The sequence below is a fragment of the Ictidomys tridecemlineatus genome, chromosome 1 (genome assembly GCF_052094955.1).
Source record: "Ictidomys tridecemlineatus isolate mIctTri1 chromosome 1, mIctTri1.hap1, whole genome shotgun sequence".
Taxonomy (NCBI): domain Eukaryota; kingdom Metazoa; phylum Chordata; class Mammalia; order Rodentia; family Sciuridae; genus Ictidomys; species Ictidomys tridecemlineatus.
The window spans coordinates 37,468,428-37,486,160 of NC_135477.1; the positions used below are offsets into that span (position 1 = coordinate 37,468,428).

General features: G+C 51.0%; 1 protein-coding gene across 3 annotated transcripts in view; it reads left to right on the forward strand.

Annotated features, from left to right (window-relative positions):
• The first annotated feature begins 7,687 nt into the window (after positions 1-7,687).
• Positions 7,688-17,733, forward strand: part of Grid1 (glutamate ionotropic receptor delta type subunit 1) — a 702,171-nt gene continuing 692,125 nt past the window's right edge. For 2 of the 3 annotated variants that reach the window (XM_078038861.1, XM_078038864.1), the window contains exons 1-2: positions 7,688-7,901; positions 10,065-10,220. In XM_078038861.1, the coding sequence (XP_077894987.1) occupies positions 7,823-7,901; positions 10,065-10,220 (235 nt within the window). In that variant the 5' untranslated portion in view covers positions 7,688-7,822. The remainder of the gene's footprint in view (positions 7,902-10,064; positions 10,221-17,733) is intronic. The other variant, XM_078038852.1, reaches the window with a different exon arrangement.

Here is a 17,733-nt window from a genome sequence, read left to right on the forward strand (position 1 = left end):
CTTGCCTCTTTCAGCTTCTTCTAGAACTCCTTGACTTGGGGCCACATCACTCAATCTCTGCCTCTGTGGTCACATGGTGTAGTCTCTCTTAGCCTCTCTTTCATAAAACTCATCACAGTCATAATGGAATTTGGGGTATCTGGACAAGGGTCTACCTGGACAATCTAGGACAATCTCCTCATCTCGAGATCCTTAAATCTGTACTTCTTTTTTTCAAATAAAGTCACAAGTTCTAGGAATCAGAATGTGGACATCTTTTGGGGAGCCACGTTTTATCCTGCTGCACCCACAAACACTCCAGTGACCTTATTGCTCTGAGCCTCAGTGATCTCATCTGTAGAGTGGGGAGTGAGGATAAGAACCCTGTTCTGACAAGGTCTTGTGGGGTCACTAACATGCACTGAGCAGGTAGCCAGCGAGTGACAGAATGACGAGTATGCCTCCCATGGTTGAGCCCTGCTCCTCCTCTTTGATCTGGAGGGCTGCTTCTCCCTCCCTCCTTCTTTATCATTGATTTGTCATGACCCTGGAGACAGTTTCAGAGGACCTCAGTGGCATGCAGCCTGAGGCCTGCAATCTGCACATCCTTGTCTCCTTCTCCACCTTGCACTGCCTGTCCCCACAGTGTTCTTTGGCAAGGGTTAGGTACATGCAGGTTTCTTACCTCCCCTGACTTCTCATACTCCTTCTCTGTGTCCCTACACCAAAATCCTCGTTCCTTTTCTATATTCCAGATGAATTTCTGAGAAATTAGAACTTTGCCTAAGGTTCCCAGTAGTATGTCACTGGTCTGGTGCTGTCTCCCTGCCTCATCTGAAGGAGCAACGGGCAGCTCTTGCTCCAAGCCAAAACTCCAGGAACCTCCCTAGGAGGCAGCACCCAATCTCTTCAGGTTTATGGGGTGCTAAATGCACTGTGACACCCAGACACAGAAAATCAATCACAATTTCATTTCATTTCTGGATAAGAGAAGAGATTAACAGGCCAGAAAACCTGCTCTTGGAAATGAGCATGTTCATGGGCAGGGTGCTCAGATCTTTTAGGGACTATATCTAGCTGGAGGGCCAGGTCTAGAGTGGGGCTATCTGTAGGATGGGCCAGGGCTCCAGGCAAGTGCAGTTCCCTTTATCCCTGCTCCCCTGGATAAGTTGGGTGTTTGGTTCTCAGCAGCTGCAGGCCTGTGCTGGTGGGAGCTGGTGGGCTGCACCTTGCTTAGCATGGAATGAGGAGGGTCATGATGGGAACTGCACTGTGCAGCTCCTAGCCTGCTGTGCAGGATGACATTCAGTTGCTGCATCTCAGACAGGAGTAGGCTGGGTCTGTTGTCTGATGCCCCCAAGGCCCCACTCTACTTGTGGATACCTGCAGCCTCAGGAAAAGGGCAGGGGACATATGACTGGCACAGACTATCTTCTGTAGAGCTAGGGTGGGGCAGTCTCCTATGATCTCCCGGGTGGCCAGGGGACAAAGGCCTTTTAATTTTCTGTTTGGATTCCCTTTTGTGAATAGTAGCCCTCTGTCTTCCCCAGAATGCCCACTGAAGCTGTGATGGTTAATGAGTCCCTGTCTGCCATGTGGTGACCCTAGGCCTGCTCTGTAGAGTTGTGTCTGGCCACAGCATTTCCCATCAGGACCATTTTGGTAACCACCCTGGCCCCCCTGCCAAATCCTACTTAACTTCTTTCTGTTTTCCCCTCTGGTCCCATTTGCCTGCGTCTGCCTCCATTCCTTTCCTCTTGCGGTTCTCTTTGCTTAGAATGCAAACCCCTTTCCCAGATTCAGCTCAGGATCTTGCTCTACCCAAGTTCCACTGTAACAGATGACAACAGAGGAGTCCTGGGGAATGGTAGGAGGGGCAGGGGCTCTCTGGTGTTCTGTGTCCTGGGTCAGTAAGGCTGGGGAGGATATGGGAGCCTGAGTTCAGCTCTGAGGGCAGTTACACAAGTTAGGACTCAGATCCCTGCCATTTGGTTCTTGCAGTCACTGGGGAATTGGGTGCTCCCCAAAGTGCGAAATGGGCAGAGTCACAGGGCCTGTGGGTAGGGAAAAGTGGGGAAGCAGGGAATCCAGCAAGCAACCAAGAGGGCACTGGGCTAGTCTCTGAATCCAGGGAGAGCCTTTTAGTGTTGTGGTTCCAAACATTTGAATGGCAGCAGCAGTGTTCTTTCTTCATACTGTTGGACTCAGAGGACCCTTGTATAAGGTTGATGGTGGAAGCAGGGTGGGATCCAGGGCCTCAGAATCCCTGAGCCTCTTTTGAAGGAGTACTAGATCCAGGTTTCTAGATTGGAGAATCTCTGGTTTAGGAGGCTGTTGAGACACATACTGCTGTAAGAGACCTGAGACTGATGACAGTTCATAAGGGTCCTTTCTGGGACTGGAGTCCTACTTGCCTTTTGCTCTCCTTTGGTCTTTGTGAGAGCTTTGTGCAACTTCTAGTTTGCTCCATTTGACCTTCATAAAGCCCTAGAGAATGATGGACCTTGCTAATGTCCAGTGGGCCAAGGGGATATTTGGATGTTAGTGTTAGAGCCCCAGAGTGCTTTAGCTGCTGTTTGGCCCTGCCACTCTCCTCACCTGGAGATCCTGGGTCCCTTGGTCAGACCTCTGGGATTCTGGCTTGATTTTGCAAAGGAAGACATTTTTTCCCCCAGATAACTTTTTGAATTAGTCCGTTCTAAGCAGAATGAGCACGCTGTTCTGTCTGCCTCCTGACTGAATAACAGGGGTAAAGAGAGGCCCTTGTCCTGTGAAGATGAGTGTTTCTATTTAGAGAGGATACACTGTATGTGATCACCTTCCTTTTCATTGACATGTAGGGTGTGGTTCCAATAAGCTAAAGGTGTTTCCCATCTGGGCTCCCGGCCACTACCTCTGCCCTTAATAGTGCCAGGGAAAGAGTGCAAAAAGGTGAGGGCAGGGACCAAGCCAGGGGGTCCTGCCCTTGAGGCTCAGGCAAGCTGGTACAGGGAGACCACCATCAGGCTCACTTTCTCCCCTCCCCCAACCCTCAAGAAAACCAAGGACTGAATCAATAGATGCTGCAATAATAGAAGTAGCAATGCCAAAGATTGCCGGCTTGGGAAATTTAAAAGTAAAAACCCAAGAGGGCTACCAAGAGTAAAAAAATAAACTAAAAAATACGGCAATATAAAAGAAGATCAAATAAATATTAGTTGATAAAACACTAAAAGCGAGATGAAAGAGGTTGGCAAGAGGGGGTAAGGAAGACAAAGTAGAGATGGGCAATTAACATTCAACAGATGAGCTAAAGGCAACTACTGAGGGAACAGAGGAAACAAGCAATGAATAAGTGTTTTTTTTTTTTTTAATGAAAAACTCAATAGTTTAGGAGAGGAAGTTGGTAGTAAGGTCTTTGGAGCTTGGGTCCTGGCACAGGGCAGGTTCCTTGGGGTCCATGGGTAGGGCTGAACTTGGCATTCAGGCTCCTTCCTAGATGCCAGCTGACCCCTCTCTAGGGTTTGACCCCAGCACTGGGGTTGGCTCTCTCCCTGTGTACACAGGAGAGCAGGTCTTCCATGCCAAAACCTGCTAAGAATCTGCCAGGCTGGGCCTTGGTCTCTGCCAGCAGCACCCTTCAGGCAAGCTTAGAACTGAATTGTCTTAGAAATCCCTGGAGGACTCTGTGCTGGGGAGGGAAGGAGGAGAAAGACATAGTGATCAGGTCTCATCTAGGGGGGCTCTCTAGGAGAGTACTGATGGTTCTGCACCGTGCCAGTGGCTCCAGGGGCCTGTGCCAGGGTGACAGGTCTTAGCCTTTCCTTAGTCCAGTTATTGGCTGGGGTGAAAAAGAAGGTGATGGAGAAATGAGAGGTTTGCATTGGGATGACACAACCTTAAATCACAAGGATTATGGCTTCCAAGTGGACCCTCAGGCCTCTTTCTTTGACATGACATTTTACCCAAAGCTTTGGCAGCAAATTGCTCACTTTCCATGGTGCTTGAGTGGAGATTCTTGATGGTTGCACCCTTGTTCAGTTTCTTTGTGCCTTGTGTGTGAAATGGGAATCCCATTTCCTAGGTAAAATATAAGGTGCTGAGTACAGTGCCTGCATATTGTAAGTGCTAAACAAATGTAGATAGAACCAGTAAAACTGAAGAGCTCTTTAGAAAAAGCAATCACCCATGCTGACTGAACTCTGCAAAAGAAGGATTGATCGACTTAGTTTTGTTTTCTGTGAATACACCTTTGTGTAGTGAGGAGCAAACCAAGATGACTGAATCCTGGGTCTGTCAACAACTCAGCTGGTGCTTTGGGCAACTCATGCCTTTTTCTGAGTCTGTCTTACCCTCTGTGAAAAAGGGTGTGCATCATATGACCTAGAGATTGCTAATTTATCTTCTTCAGCCAGGTATTGCAGTATGGGTGAACTTGTTCATTGGATAGAGTTGCTTCTTCTGGTTTTGGGGGGCCTGGCCTTTAGTAGGAAGCTTTTGTAGCCACAAAAGGGGCTGGGCTGGGCCAGGAACAAAAAAAAAATTAAGAGATTAGAGAACAAGCCCCCAATAATAGCCAATGCTCCTAGAACCTGATAATTCCAAATTTAGGTGGCAGAGAGGATTGAAATTGTCCTACCTAGAGGTAAGTCTGCATTGATCACTAGAGGTCTCTGTGCTTGCTTTATAGAAATGAAAGCCATGCAGAGGGGCCACAAGATACCATGGATACCATGCAAAGGGGTAGCCAGGGCATTGTATTCTGGCTGGGAAAACAGGTCTGGCTGGGTGGAGTTTTCTGAGAATCAGTGTCAGGGGCTGGGTATCCAAACTCACAGGCTGGAAGCTGAAAGGTAAGGGGGTTCTTGGGATAGGAAATGAGGTTACTCTAGGCCAACAGATTCCAGGGAGGCTTCAATTTTAGTTGTGACCCTCAGGCCCCAAACCATAGTGACCTCATTATTCCAAACTAGAATTTGATAGACATCTTCCCCAAACTAAGTGTGTTGGTGGGTTGTCTTCTCCATATTTAGAAATGGGTCTCAAGTCTTGTCCCACTGTAATCATTTTACCTCTGCTCAACAAAGTACACACACATCAAAGATGGCTTCCAACTGGGCACATCATGCCCACTGTGCCAATACTTTGCAGGGATCCAACAGGAAGACTCTTAGGGGGATTCTTGCTTCTGTGCCTCTTGATCTCAGGTTTGAGCCCCTAAGATGTGACCACAACTACTGTCTTCCAAGGTGGATACAGTCCCCATAGGAACTAAATTGCTACATAATGAAACCCATCCCTTATTTCCCTTCTCCCTACATTTTTTCAGCCAGTGAATGGTGGAATTTTGTAGCAATAAGCATTGAGACATGGGGTGGGGGTTAAGGCAGTTGAGTGATGCATGTTTTTACCATGTGTTATGGTTTAGATATGAGGTGTCCCCTATGTCCTCTCCATGTGTGAGACAAAGAAAATCTAGAAATGAAATATTTGGGTTTTGAAAACCTTAACATAATCAGTGTAAGAATCCAGTTGAATGGATCAACTGGGTGGTAACTGTAGGCAGGTAGAACTTGGCTTGAGGAGTTGAATAGCTGGGGTATATATTTTGGTCCTGGTGAGTGAGAGCTCTCTCTGCTTCCTGGTGGGTATGTCCTGAGTGGCTTTCCTCCACTGCACTCTTCCGCCATGATGTTCTGCATCACTTAGGTCACAAAGCAATGGAGCCAGCTGTTTATGGACTGAGACCTCTGAAACCTTGAGTGCTGAATAAACTTTTCCTCCTCTAAAATTGTTTTTGTCAGGTCTTTTGGTCACATCAGCAAAAAGCTGACTAAAACACCATGCAAGTCTCCTAAGACAGTTTTCTAGAGGAAGTATATGGGACCATAATCAGCTCCAGCTGTGGGTATTTCCTCTCTTCTGTCTGTTGGTCCCCTCATTCTAGAAGTCACCTTGCCTGCCAATGGGGGTTCCTTGATATATCTGCAGCCCAGTTGCTCTTTACCCCCAGGTTGCCTCTGCTCAGCTGAGACACTTCCTCACAGCTCTCCATGCCTCTACTGGTCCTTTCTGCAGTCTTCTCCCAACTTTTCCAAAGTAAAATTCACCAATGACTACTCTATGGCTGGCAACTTGAGACACAGGGACACACATACACACACCCCATACAATCCTTTCTTCTCTTTCTGCCTTGGCTCACTCACCAGTACCAAATGCCTGGAAGCCTCTCCTTCTCCCTTGGTAACCTCCACTCAGCCTTTAGAACTGTCACCTCCTCCAAGAAGCCATCCTCCCAGGCTGAGTTACAGACCGGGACTATGTGGACATAGCTCATTCATAGTCTTCTCCACATCTTTTTATGACTGTTTAGGTGTCTGTTTCCCACTACACTGGCAGCTCTAGGCAAGGCCAAGCCTGAGCCTCTCCAGGTCCTTCACATCCAGTGCACAGCCTGACACACAGCTTCTGGCAACTCCCTAACAAGGCTCTGCCAGGCGCTCTCAGACCCAGTTTCCGTGGAATCCGGGTCCAGGATGGCTCAGCTGTCTCTCCGAAATCTTGGGTGTGTCACGTGGAGCAGAGTTCAACTGGGACCTGGGTGTTGGGAGTGTGAGCCCGACTCGCCTCCACCTTGAAGGCTTGATCCCTCAACAGCTTAATGTTATATTTGGTGGTGGCGGGAGAGGCACGCACCCGGCGGCAGAGGAAGCCCTGCTTTGCTCTGGCCTCTTGGGAGCGGGCTCTCCGCCCAGGCTCGCGAGTGAAGGCTCCGTGCAGGGTCGGTGTCTGAGCCCGCCTGCCGCTTGGAAGGCTCCTCACGTCCAGGCGCCGCGGTCACGGCTGCGCCGGTTTCCGGCCATGAATTGGGCTTCAGAGTCCCAGCCTCCTGCTCGACTCCGGTCTAAGCGCACCACCCGCGAAGCGGGGGATGGGCGCTCGCCGAGGTCCGCACAGCCTGCCAGGGTTCGAGCCCGACGCCGGCCCCCTAGACTCACTGTGTCTGGCTCGGCCCCGCCCCCGGCTCTCTCCAGGCTACTGCGTCCGAGGTCCCGCTCCACGAGGGGTTGTGTGTTCGGGCCAGGGGCCTGACTCGAGATGCTCGGAGGCTGAGGTCTTTCAGCGCCAGGGCGCTCGGAGTCCCCCCCGAGGGCAGTTGGCAGCCGTGCTCCTCCATTCTCCAGCCCCGGCGAATCTGGGAAGCGAGGCTAGGACCGCTACGTCTCTGCGCTCCGCAGCCCAGATCGGTCCCCGCCGCCGTGAGGGCTTCCGATCGTCCCTCTGGCTGGGAGAGCTGAGCACCCGGCGCCCCCTCCGAGCCGCGAGCGGGCGAGAGCCGAGCGGAGAGGCTGAGGCTCCGCAGTCACGTGTTGGAGAGGAGGGCGGAGGGGAGGGAGGCGGGGAGGGAGGGGAGGGGGAGCAGAGCCGAGGGGGAGGGGGAGGGGAGGGGGCGTCCTCCGCAGTTCGCTCCTCGCCCGGGCTCAGACACACAGCTAGCCCGGAGCCGCCGCGCCGGCCGGGCAGCCGCTGCTACCGCCTCTGCCGCCCCCAGAGCCGATCTAGCCGCGGGAAGCACCGCCGCCACCGCCGCGGGCCGCCCCCGCCGCGCGGGCCTGGGCTCCGGCTGCCAGCGCCGCCGCAACCGCCACCGGAGCCGGCGCGGGAGCCCAATCGCGCTGGGCTGGGCTGGGCTGGGCTGGGGCGGGCGCAGGGCGCAGGGGCGGGCGCGCGGGGGAAGACGCACGGGCGGGCTCGGCTCTCCCGGGGAGCGGCCCGGGACTGCACCCGGACCGGCGCCTCCCCGCTCCGCGCTGCCCTCGGCCTCGCCCCGGGCCCGGGCGGATGAGCCGCGCGCCCGGGGGACATGGAAGCGCTGACGCTGTGGCTTCTCCCCTGGATATGCCAGTGCGTTACCGTGCGGGCCGACTCCATCATCCACATCGGTGAGCGCGGCGGGCGGCCGGGCCGAGGCTGGGCGGGGGCCCCAACAGAGCTAGGGGTGCGCGGCGTCCAAACTTGGCGGTTCCCCGGGCAGAGGGGCTCGGCAGGCGGTGCTCCCCCGAAGGGCCGCGCCGCGCCGCCCCGCGGAGGAGCTGTGCAGGGGTCGCGCCGAGCTCCCGTGGGCTTCTTGGTGCTCCCCGGGGCTCCTGTCTCCGCGCGGGGCCCCGCGGCCTCTGATGACACTTAGGGCCGCAGCTGCAGAAAACACGGGGTTGGACGCACATCAAGACCCGCGCCCCTGATCCGGCCGTCGGCGGGTTGGGCCCTTCAGCGCAGCTCAGAGCAGCCGGGGCCAAGGGGCGGGCTGGCGCGGCGGGGGGGGGGGTGCTCGCCAAGTTGGCAGGGCAAGATCAAAGAGGCCGGACCGGAACCATGTGTGACTATGGATGGGTGTTGTCAGCGTGTTTCACTGTGTGTGCACCTGGTAACGTTTTGGTGTCACTGAGAGAGGGCGTTGGGTGTGTGGGGCCATTTGAGCGTGTGTTGGTGCGAGCACGATGGTCTGTCAGCCTGTTAGAGTGGACACAGTGTCTGCCTGTTTCCCCGGTGTGTGTCTGTATAGCTCTGGGTGTATATGTGGGGGTGTGTGTAATCTGGTTGTGGCGACTGCAGCCCAATCCTGGACAGTCCCAGAGTTTCTTCTGGTCCAAGTCTTGGGGGGCAGTATCCTGGGTGGTTAGATTGAGAGAAGAAGCGTGGGCAGCGGTGTGGGGGGAGCTGAATGGGAAGAGATGGATGGAGGAAGAGAACCCAGAGAAAAGATGAGGGAGCAGAAGAGGAAGGGGCGCTCGTAGGGGGAGTGGGCGGGAGTTGGGAGCAGCACTGCTGAAATCCTGGGAAGTTAGGCCAGGTTGAAGGGCTGACAGCGGTTGCTTTGGGGAAGCCCCTCCGCAGTCGCCTTTCCGGAAGTTGGGAAAGACCAGAGAGCACAGAAAACCTGGGGGTTGGGAGGTGAGAAGGGGAGAATGATGAGACAGAAGGGCGGAAGGTGGAGAGGGGTAGTGAGGGTCCTAGCTTGGAGAACTGCAATATCCTTCTCAGGGCTGGGGGGCAAACCTGCTTAAGCGGGCGCGGGTCTCGCAGTCAGCATTGCGGTTTCGGATGTAGAGAAGAACCTAGGAGCAGGGCCTCCCTCCGCCCACTCAACTCTCAGCTCCGGGGGATTACCCGTCAAAACGCTGGGACCTCTGAGACCCTCCCGGCCTGGCTTGTTGGGGTGGGGGTGGGGACTCCGGAGCTGCCCAGGCTGCAGGGCCAGGCTCTGGTGAGTCGCACCGATCTGGACTGCTAGCGCAGGGTGGGCCAAAGCGGCGAAACGCGCGCAAAGCGCCAGTCGGAGGGCGCCCAAGAGGAACTGTCCGCGGTTCTAGAAGGCCTTTTCAAGAGCGGCTTCTTCTGGGACTCTCCGTTCTGCTAGATTAGAACGTGGAGGGGTCTAGGAGGCATTCCCCTCCCCCCACTCCTTCCGACATACACACAGGAAGAGGAAACGGGAGGGAAGGAGAGCAGGGACGCGAGTACAAGTCGCCAGACCGTGTAGCGTCGCGGCCATCCAAGTTGCTGGCCATGGAATGCCCTATGCCTAAAGAAGATCCTTTGGTGCAGGAAAGCCAATTGTGGACCTTCTTCGCCCAGCTTCACTAAGCAGGGCACGCACACAGCAGAAAGGAGCCAATTCCATTCAGGGATTGGGGTTGGGGAACTGATCTCCCGGGAACTTTCTGGGATGGGATTTATGTGACCATGTTAGGAGCATTTGGGTACTGCCTTAGGCCATCCCAGATTGGCTGAGTCCATTGAATGGAGCATGGCTGGGACATGTGGGGCTTTGGTTGTGAGACACGTGTGTAACCTGGTGGCAGCATGTGGGATGTTCATGTGTAACTCATGTCAACTATGTGCACGTGTGCGCTGGGGGAGGGTAGGAGAGCACATCTTGTGTGGATTATGTGGGAGAGCATTAAACTACCCCGTCAAAATGAAACCCCAGACCAAACCTTCCACCACTTGGTAACCTGCGGTCCTGCCAGCACCCTGTTCCAGGGCCAAGGGAGGGTGGGTAGGATTTCTTTCTAAATCTGGTCTTGACCCCTCCTTTCCTCCAGGTGCCATCTTCGAGGAGAACGCAGCCAAGGACGACAGGGTGTTCCAGTTGGCTGTATCCGACCTGAGCCTCAACGATGACATCCTGCAGAGTGAGAAGATCACCTACTCCATCAAGGTCATCGAGGCCAACAATCCGTTCCAGGCTGTACAGGAAGGTGAGTGACCGCTGCGCCCAAGGCTCACTGAGCAGTGGCCTGTGAAGTGGCGCAGCAATGGGGACCGGCAAGGTTGTGACAGACTGGATTGAGCGGAGCCTCCTGTTCGCCCGGGTGCCACTTGCAGTGTTGAGCCTTCCGGGGCCCTGCAAGGCTATGGTGCTAGGACTGCTCTTTGCTGCGGAAACAGAGTGAAGACTCCGTGCGCACCACTAGCTGGGCTCCTGGCGGGGTTGAGTGGCTCCTTTCCTGCTGGGTGGGCGCTTGTGTGCGCCTCTCTTCCGCTGCGCAGGCCTGTGGCTCTGGGCGGTCTTTGTTTCTCGAGTGTTGGGTGGGCGTGTCTGAGTGCGGGGTACCTGTGTTGCAAACCCATCCGCCGATCTTGGTGGACCTGCGTTTTTCTCGCCTTGAATCAATGAGCCTCCAGCGACTGCAACCTGCCCTGGTTGCCTTTTCTCGAGCACAACCTGTCTGGCGCCAAGTTTCGCGCCCCACGGCCCCACAGTGCTTTGGCGGGGCTTCTCAGCCTTGCTCCTCCAGGTTTAGAGCAGCTGTTTTCTCTCTTGCTGCTCGCGCGGCGGCGGGCGGAGGCACTGTCGCCTGGGCCGGAGGTGGGCGCTGTTTGCCCAGAAAAGGAGCCTAGCTGGGCCAGGTCCTGCTGCGGGGAAATCCTAGCCCGCGCCTGGGCCACGGTTGTTTGCAGCCGCTGTCACTCCCGGCGGCTTCGTGGCAGGGGCTACAGGTGTGTGGCGAGGGCGTTAGCTACAGCATCTTCCTCAGCTTTTTCTTTCTCTTCTTTTCCCTCCCCTCTCTCCTGGCTTGCTGCTTCCAAAACTTGGCTCCTCCCCCCATGCCTGCGGCTTCCTGGGCTTCTGTTTCTACCCGTCACACCTGCCCAGTCTTGGTCCTTATTCTTCCCCTTTGTCTTGCTCCCCACAACCACGTTAGACTCTGAGGTCAGTGCTTTGGAGCGCTGAGGATAGAGGGGCACAGCTGGAGGCACCGGATGCAGGGATTGTTTGCAGGAGGAATTGTCAGGGTAGTGGGTGTAGGGAAAAAGTGGGCAGACTGAGGGGTTCGCACTTGTTAGCATTGTGTTTCCCAGCACTCTGGGTCCAGTATTCTCTCTCCTGTTGCCCTGGGGTTATACGTTGGCTGCCAGTTTCCTGGTGCTTGCAAGTATAGAGGTAGGGTGACTCAGTAATACATGGATGTGGTCCAGAAGGTCAGAGCTATTGCTATGAAGATCCTTGTGCAGGAGGGTGGTCTTTTGAGGGTCTCCTGTTTTGGGGGTATAGCAGTGGAAGGAGAGGTAGTAGCTCTTGGGGAAGGGATACCTGGCTTTGAAACCTGAAGGTCCAAGGATGTCTTGAGGTGGCTGTATAAACTTGGAGTCCCAAATACTGCTTTTGGGATGGTGTTGAATGGGGTGGGGCTGGCAGTGCTTATAGTGGAGCTGTCTTTACAGAGCCCCAATCTGGACATCCATAGTCTGATGTCAGCTGAAGTATGAGAAGGAGTGTGTGGTTATGTCCTAATAGTAGTTTTTGTCTCTAGATGTCCCTTGCTCCTGGATTTCGTCTTTATGCCTCTATGACAGTTCCTTACAGGTCCCAGTCTTGGAAACCCTACCTGCTGTACACATTAGATTTCTTTTTCAAAAAATATTTTTAGTTGTAGATAGACACAACACCTTTATTTTATTTATTTTCATGAGGTGCTGAGGATAGAACCCAGTGCCTCATATGTACAAGGCAAGTGCTTCACCACTGAGCTACAACACAGCCCCTACATTAGATTTCTATACTTCTGTTGATATTCCTTGCTTCTGTTCTGCCAGCTATCCTTCTTCAGTGTTGAATGTCTCATGCTTATTCATTTTGCTCCTGAATGATGCCCATCAATCCCTGTCAACAGCTCACTAGAGATGGAAGGTGATGCTCTTACACGGGCAGATTAACACACATGGATGAAGCATGCAGCTGGTCCCCTGGAGAGGTCATCTCTGTTAAAAGGAACATCTATCACACAGTTTCAGTTGATTTTGCCATTTGGGATTGAAAAATCTAGGTGTTGTAGATGTATCTGCTTTTTGCTTTTAAAAAGGAGTCCCAATCTGGACTTCAGTGTAAGATCTGATTTTTTTTTTTTAACTATTGCCAATTAATGAAACAATTTAAACACCCAGCACAAACAAAACACAACATAGCTATGGGTTATTTGACCTTCAGGCCCAAATGCAACTTTGTCCTGGAGGTAAAGTCTCCAACAAGGGGCCTTTTCAGGTTGATAAACTAGACCCCTTGCTTTTCTGGGTCTCAGTTTCTCTATTTGTATAATTGGAAAAAATGTCTCAGTCTTCCAGGATGGCAGGTTGACACAGTCTCAGAAGGGTATGAGAAAGGAGTGTTTCTGCACATCTGGAGTTAGGGAGTTAGAGTCTGAGGGCTGGCAATAGTTATTCAGGTAGAGTGATTCTGGCCAGGTGTTGTTGCTAGGCTGCCTGCTGCCCAGAAGGTGGTTAAAGCTGGCATGTGCTTCTATCTTATAAGTTGCAGGAGCAGAAATCGACATAGTTATCCCATGACCTTGCATAGCCCTTGGATGCCTACAAGGGATGGAAGGAGCTAGGCCCTGGAGGGCTTCTGGGAAGGGCAGAGCTAGGCTCAGCAAGCTCCTTTCCCTTTGTCTGGGGCTCAGTGAACAGGTATTCAATTTATTGAGTATCCTTTTTCTGTATTCTGTGGGATGTTTGTTCATCCCTGGCTTGACCCTTGCTTGATGGTTACCTTCTCTCTTTTCTCTGAGCCTGGACATTCATTGCAGTAGGACATGGATGGTAGGCACAGTTTGCGGGGGTGGTGCTGACCAGAGATAAAGAGCAATGGCACCCTGGGGCTCCATATTCTTTGTAGAATGAACAAGCCCCCAGGGACCTTTGGTTGCACCTGGGATTGTAGTGATGCTGTCCAGTTTAGGTCTGAGAGGCAGCCCATGCTGGGATAAGAGCTTGATCATTGGAGTCCAAGGAGATCTAGCTAAGGTTCTGCTTGCTTCACTGGCTATATGACCCTGGGAGAGTCTTGGTTCTACTCTGAGCTTCTGTTTCCAGATCTGTTAAAAGGGAATAATCAAAGTACCTGCCTCATGGGATCATTGTGAGGATTAAATGAGATGAGACATGTATAAACTGTCTGCATAAGGCTTTCGGTAGGTGTTCAGTAAACACTAATTCCTTCCCTGTTCCCTGACCCAGCTGTGAATCCATTTCAGTTTCTTTTAAGGCTATTGATATTTCTAGCTACATCATCTCTTAAGCTGGTGAATTCCTTGAGAGGAGACCCTAAGTGACCTTTTCATTTTTAGCTTTTACTTTTTCCCCCCAATTATAAAAGAAATGCATTGGTACAATGAGCATGTGTTACTTTAAAAATGTAAAAGAGAAAGAGGCCAATGCATGCTCATTATATAAAACGTGGACGGTGCAGGAAGGCACCAAGAAACAGAGCAAGGGGCTGGGGATGTGGCTCAAGCGGTAGAGCGCTCACCTGGCATGCGTGCGGCCCGGGTTCGATCCTCAGCACCACATACCAACAAAGATGTTGTGTCCACCTAGAACTAAAAAATAAATATTAAAAATTCTCTCTCTCTCTCTCCTCTCTCACTCTTTCTTAAAAAAAAAAAGAAGCAGAGCAAAATTGTTCTGAGTTCTACTACTGTTATTTCCTTCTAATCCTTCCCACCATTGAATTTTATAAATGCAGAGGGCTCCCATTCTGTTCATTTGCATGGCTTGCTACTTTCATTTACCTTATCATTAGCTTTTTCTGCAACCACTGGGAATTATTTGTAAACATCCCTTTTTCTTCCGTATGGTACTAGGGATTAAACTTAGGGCCTCACACAGCTCTTTCACTGAGCTACATCCCCAAGCCCCTTTTAAGTTTTGAGACAGGGTCTTGCTAAATTGCCAAGGCAGGCCTCACACTTGTGATCCTCAGAGCTTCAGCAACTGAGTCGCTGGGATTACAGGTAGGCACCCACTTTGCCCAGCTATAAACATTGCTTTCAGTGGATGCATATGTTTTCCACATGCAAAAAATGTTTTTAAGAAATGGAATAACTTCTGGAGAAAATAAGAAATTCCAGTTGGGTGTGTTGGTCCGAAGATTTATATGTAGGATTTCTTCAGATTGGTTTTGTACAAGTGCCTTCCAAACACTACCTTTGAAGAAATTCTTTTATGTAAAAGAATGGATCATATTCCATAAAATATGCATTTGATGCAAGGATTTAAAATTAGTAAATGATAACAGAAAGGACATTTAAATCTCTAAAATATTGCATCCTAGACTTAGCTGGCCAAGTCCATATTAATAAGAAGTATGAAAATTTGTCTTCTAGATAAGAGATATTAATTTGTTAAATAGAAAATTTTCATATTGTTTTAAAGTGCTTGCTCAAGTAGAAGATTATATAAGTGCATAAAAGAACTGACTGAACACAAGTCTTCTCTTTTCACAGTATTATCTTTTACTGTGAGTAAAAGATGTGAGTTATTGGATATGCTGTAGATATATCTGTCATAGTGTAGAAGGATAACAATTTAAAGAAGAGGCAGGAAAAAAGGAATGTATGTGAGGCAATAATATTCCTTTTAGCTATGATGAGCACAAATGTGTTTTAAGAAGACAAGGTGAGGGATGTAGCTCAGTGGTAGAGAGCTTGCCCAGCGTCTGCAAGGCCCTGGGTTTGGACCCCAGCACTATCACCAAAAAGAGAAGAAAACAAGGTAAAAAGGATTCAGGGATAGCTTGTTCTTCACAGAGTGAAATAATGAGTTTAAAAAAAACCCAAACCAAACCAAAGCAAAAAAAAACAAAAAGAAACACAACAAACTTGTTGATGCCCATTTCTGAAGGTCTTGGTCAGTTCATATGGGTCACCTCCTAGGTGGTTCCCCTGTCCCTCACTCACTATGTTGGTATCTAGGTCTCAAGCTAGAGTCTCCCTCTCTGACCTCTGGTGTCTTCCTTCGCTTCCATTCAGAATTATCGGTTCCGTTGAGGCCGTGCCCTCACAGCCCTGCTGGCAGCCTCACCCAGACACTGTCAAGGGCTCCGAGTGTGATGCTTCTGTCATTGTAAAGAGGCCTCTAGGCCTACTGCCATCGTTCGGTCCACTCAGCTATATTACTTTTCTTTTGGCATTAGAACAAGGTTTACCCCAAATTTAGTTGGGTCAAACAACACCAACTTATTAGCTTAGAGTTCTGCAGTTCAGAAGCCTGACAGAGTCAGGCTCTTTCTTTGCTTCCTGGCTACCATGGAGTAAGCAGCCATTTCTATCATGTGCTCCCACGGTGATGTCCTGTGCTGCCACTGGCCTAAAGTAACAGGCCAACTGATTGAGGTCTGAAACCTCTGAAACCCTGAGCCAAGGTGTCGTTAGGGCTGGTTTCTTAGGGAGAGCCTAGGAAAAAATTGCTTCCTTGCCTTTTCCAACTTTCAGAGGCTGCAGGACTCCTCAGCCTGGGTCCCCTTCCTCTGCCTCCAATGCCTACAGTAGTGGTTGGGTCCATCTGACCTTGCTTAGTCATCAATCACTCTCCTTCTCTCACTCTTCTGCCTCCTTCTTTCAAGAACCCTTGTGATTGTATTGGGTCCACCAAGATAGTCCAGGGTGACTTCCCTGTTTAAGGTTAGTTGCAACCTTTATTTTCCTTTGCCACATAGCCTAAGTTAGTCATAGTTTGGGGGAATAGGACATGGATGTCTTTGTAGGCCATTATTCTGTCACCACATTGGCATACCCTTCTTTGCCCATTGTAGCCAGAGCATAGTGTTACCTTGAACTTTCTTTCTACTTTGATAGTCTTCTGCAGGCTGGCTGCACTCTTGTTTGCTGGGTAGCATCCCCTGGTTCCAGTCAGACCAGCTGTGCCACCATTCCACAAAGATCATTTTGGAGGTGTCACACTGCGGGCCTGAAAGGCCTCTATATACCTCCTGTGAGTTTCTCTGTGAGAGATTTCCTTCCTGGATCCAGATGCTTCTCGTATATAAAGATCTTCCTGGAGGAATCTGTCGATGCAATAGCCGAACTATAACTTGAGGCCATCCTACCCACCCACAGCCTCATTTTCTGCCTGGGAAGATTCTGCAGAGCCTCACTCTCCTGGCTCCCCCATGTGCCCACCTGGGGTCCTTGTTGAGGTCTGTCTTGCTTTGTGGTTCTATGTCTCACAGAAAGGTGCTCTTCTTGGCCCCTCAGGGTCAAGAGATGTTCCAAGCCTGAAGGTGGCTGTGGATGAGGCTCAGGCATGGGTGATCCCTTGCTAGAATTTGGCCGGGCACTGTCTGTTGTAGTCCTGTCTCTGGATTTCCCATAAGCCCATGGCTGAGTAAAGGAATGCCTACAACCTTCCCACAGCTTCAGGGTTCATCTTAGGGTTACCTCTAAGATGTACACACACACATGCACATACATGCGCGTTAATGCATGAACACCTGTGTACATACATATGTGAGTATACATACTTTCTCAGTTTATAGACTGTGCTCTTGCCCTACCCACCTCCTCTTATTTTGGGTTCAGGAAACTCCCTTCAGTTTTCCCTATTGTCCTCACCCCGCTCCCCAGATTAAGAGGTGGGGCTTATCTGGCAGTGAGTAGTTGCACCTCATGCCAGGTTTGTGGGTAGGAGGCCATGGGTCTGGCCACATCCATCTTTTCTTGTTGCCTCAAGAAACTGCTCTCATTCCGTGGGAACCAAGGCCCTTTAACACCCAACCCACCTGAAGCAGCATACTGGGGTCATTTCTCCAGGTTTCTCTTGGAGGTCAGCTCAGACTATCTCTTAGCACTCACAGACACATCTTTGAGGAGCAGGCAGACTAACTTTCCAAATGCTTATAGCAGCCAGGTTGAGAACCCCCAGCTTTGTACCCTCCAACATCTGTCCTTCCCCTTCCCTTAAACTTTCACTCCTGTTATAGGATCCAAACTGTTTCTCCCGACAGTTTGGATCTTGAATGTCCCTGAAAGGCCCTGATGTCATCAGCCTGTGGCGATGTTGGGAGATGGTGGAACCTTTAGGAGATGAGCCTAGTGGAAGCGAGTTGGGTCATTGGGGGTGTACCATTGAAGGGAATATTGGGATCCCAACCTCTCCTCTTTCTTTGCTTCCTGGCTACCATGGAGTAAGCAGCCATTTCTATCATGTGCTCCCACGGTGATGTCCTGTGCTGCCACAGGCCTAAAGTAACAGGCCAACTGATTGAGGTCTGAAACCTCTGAAACCCTGAGCCAAAAGAAATCTTCTTTTTTCTTTTTTTTATGTTAGGTATTTTGTCACAGTAAATGAAAGCTAACACAACTCCCTAGAAAATGCTGTCACCCAAAATCACAAAGTGTTGGATCTGCACTACTTTTTCTCAAACATATCTAACCCAGTCTGATCCCTGGATATGATTCTTTTTGGACTTCCTAGCTAGGCTGTGCCCATTTGTCT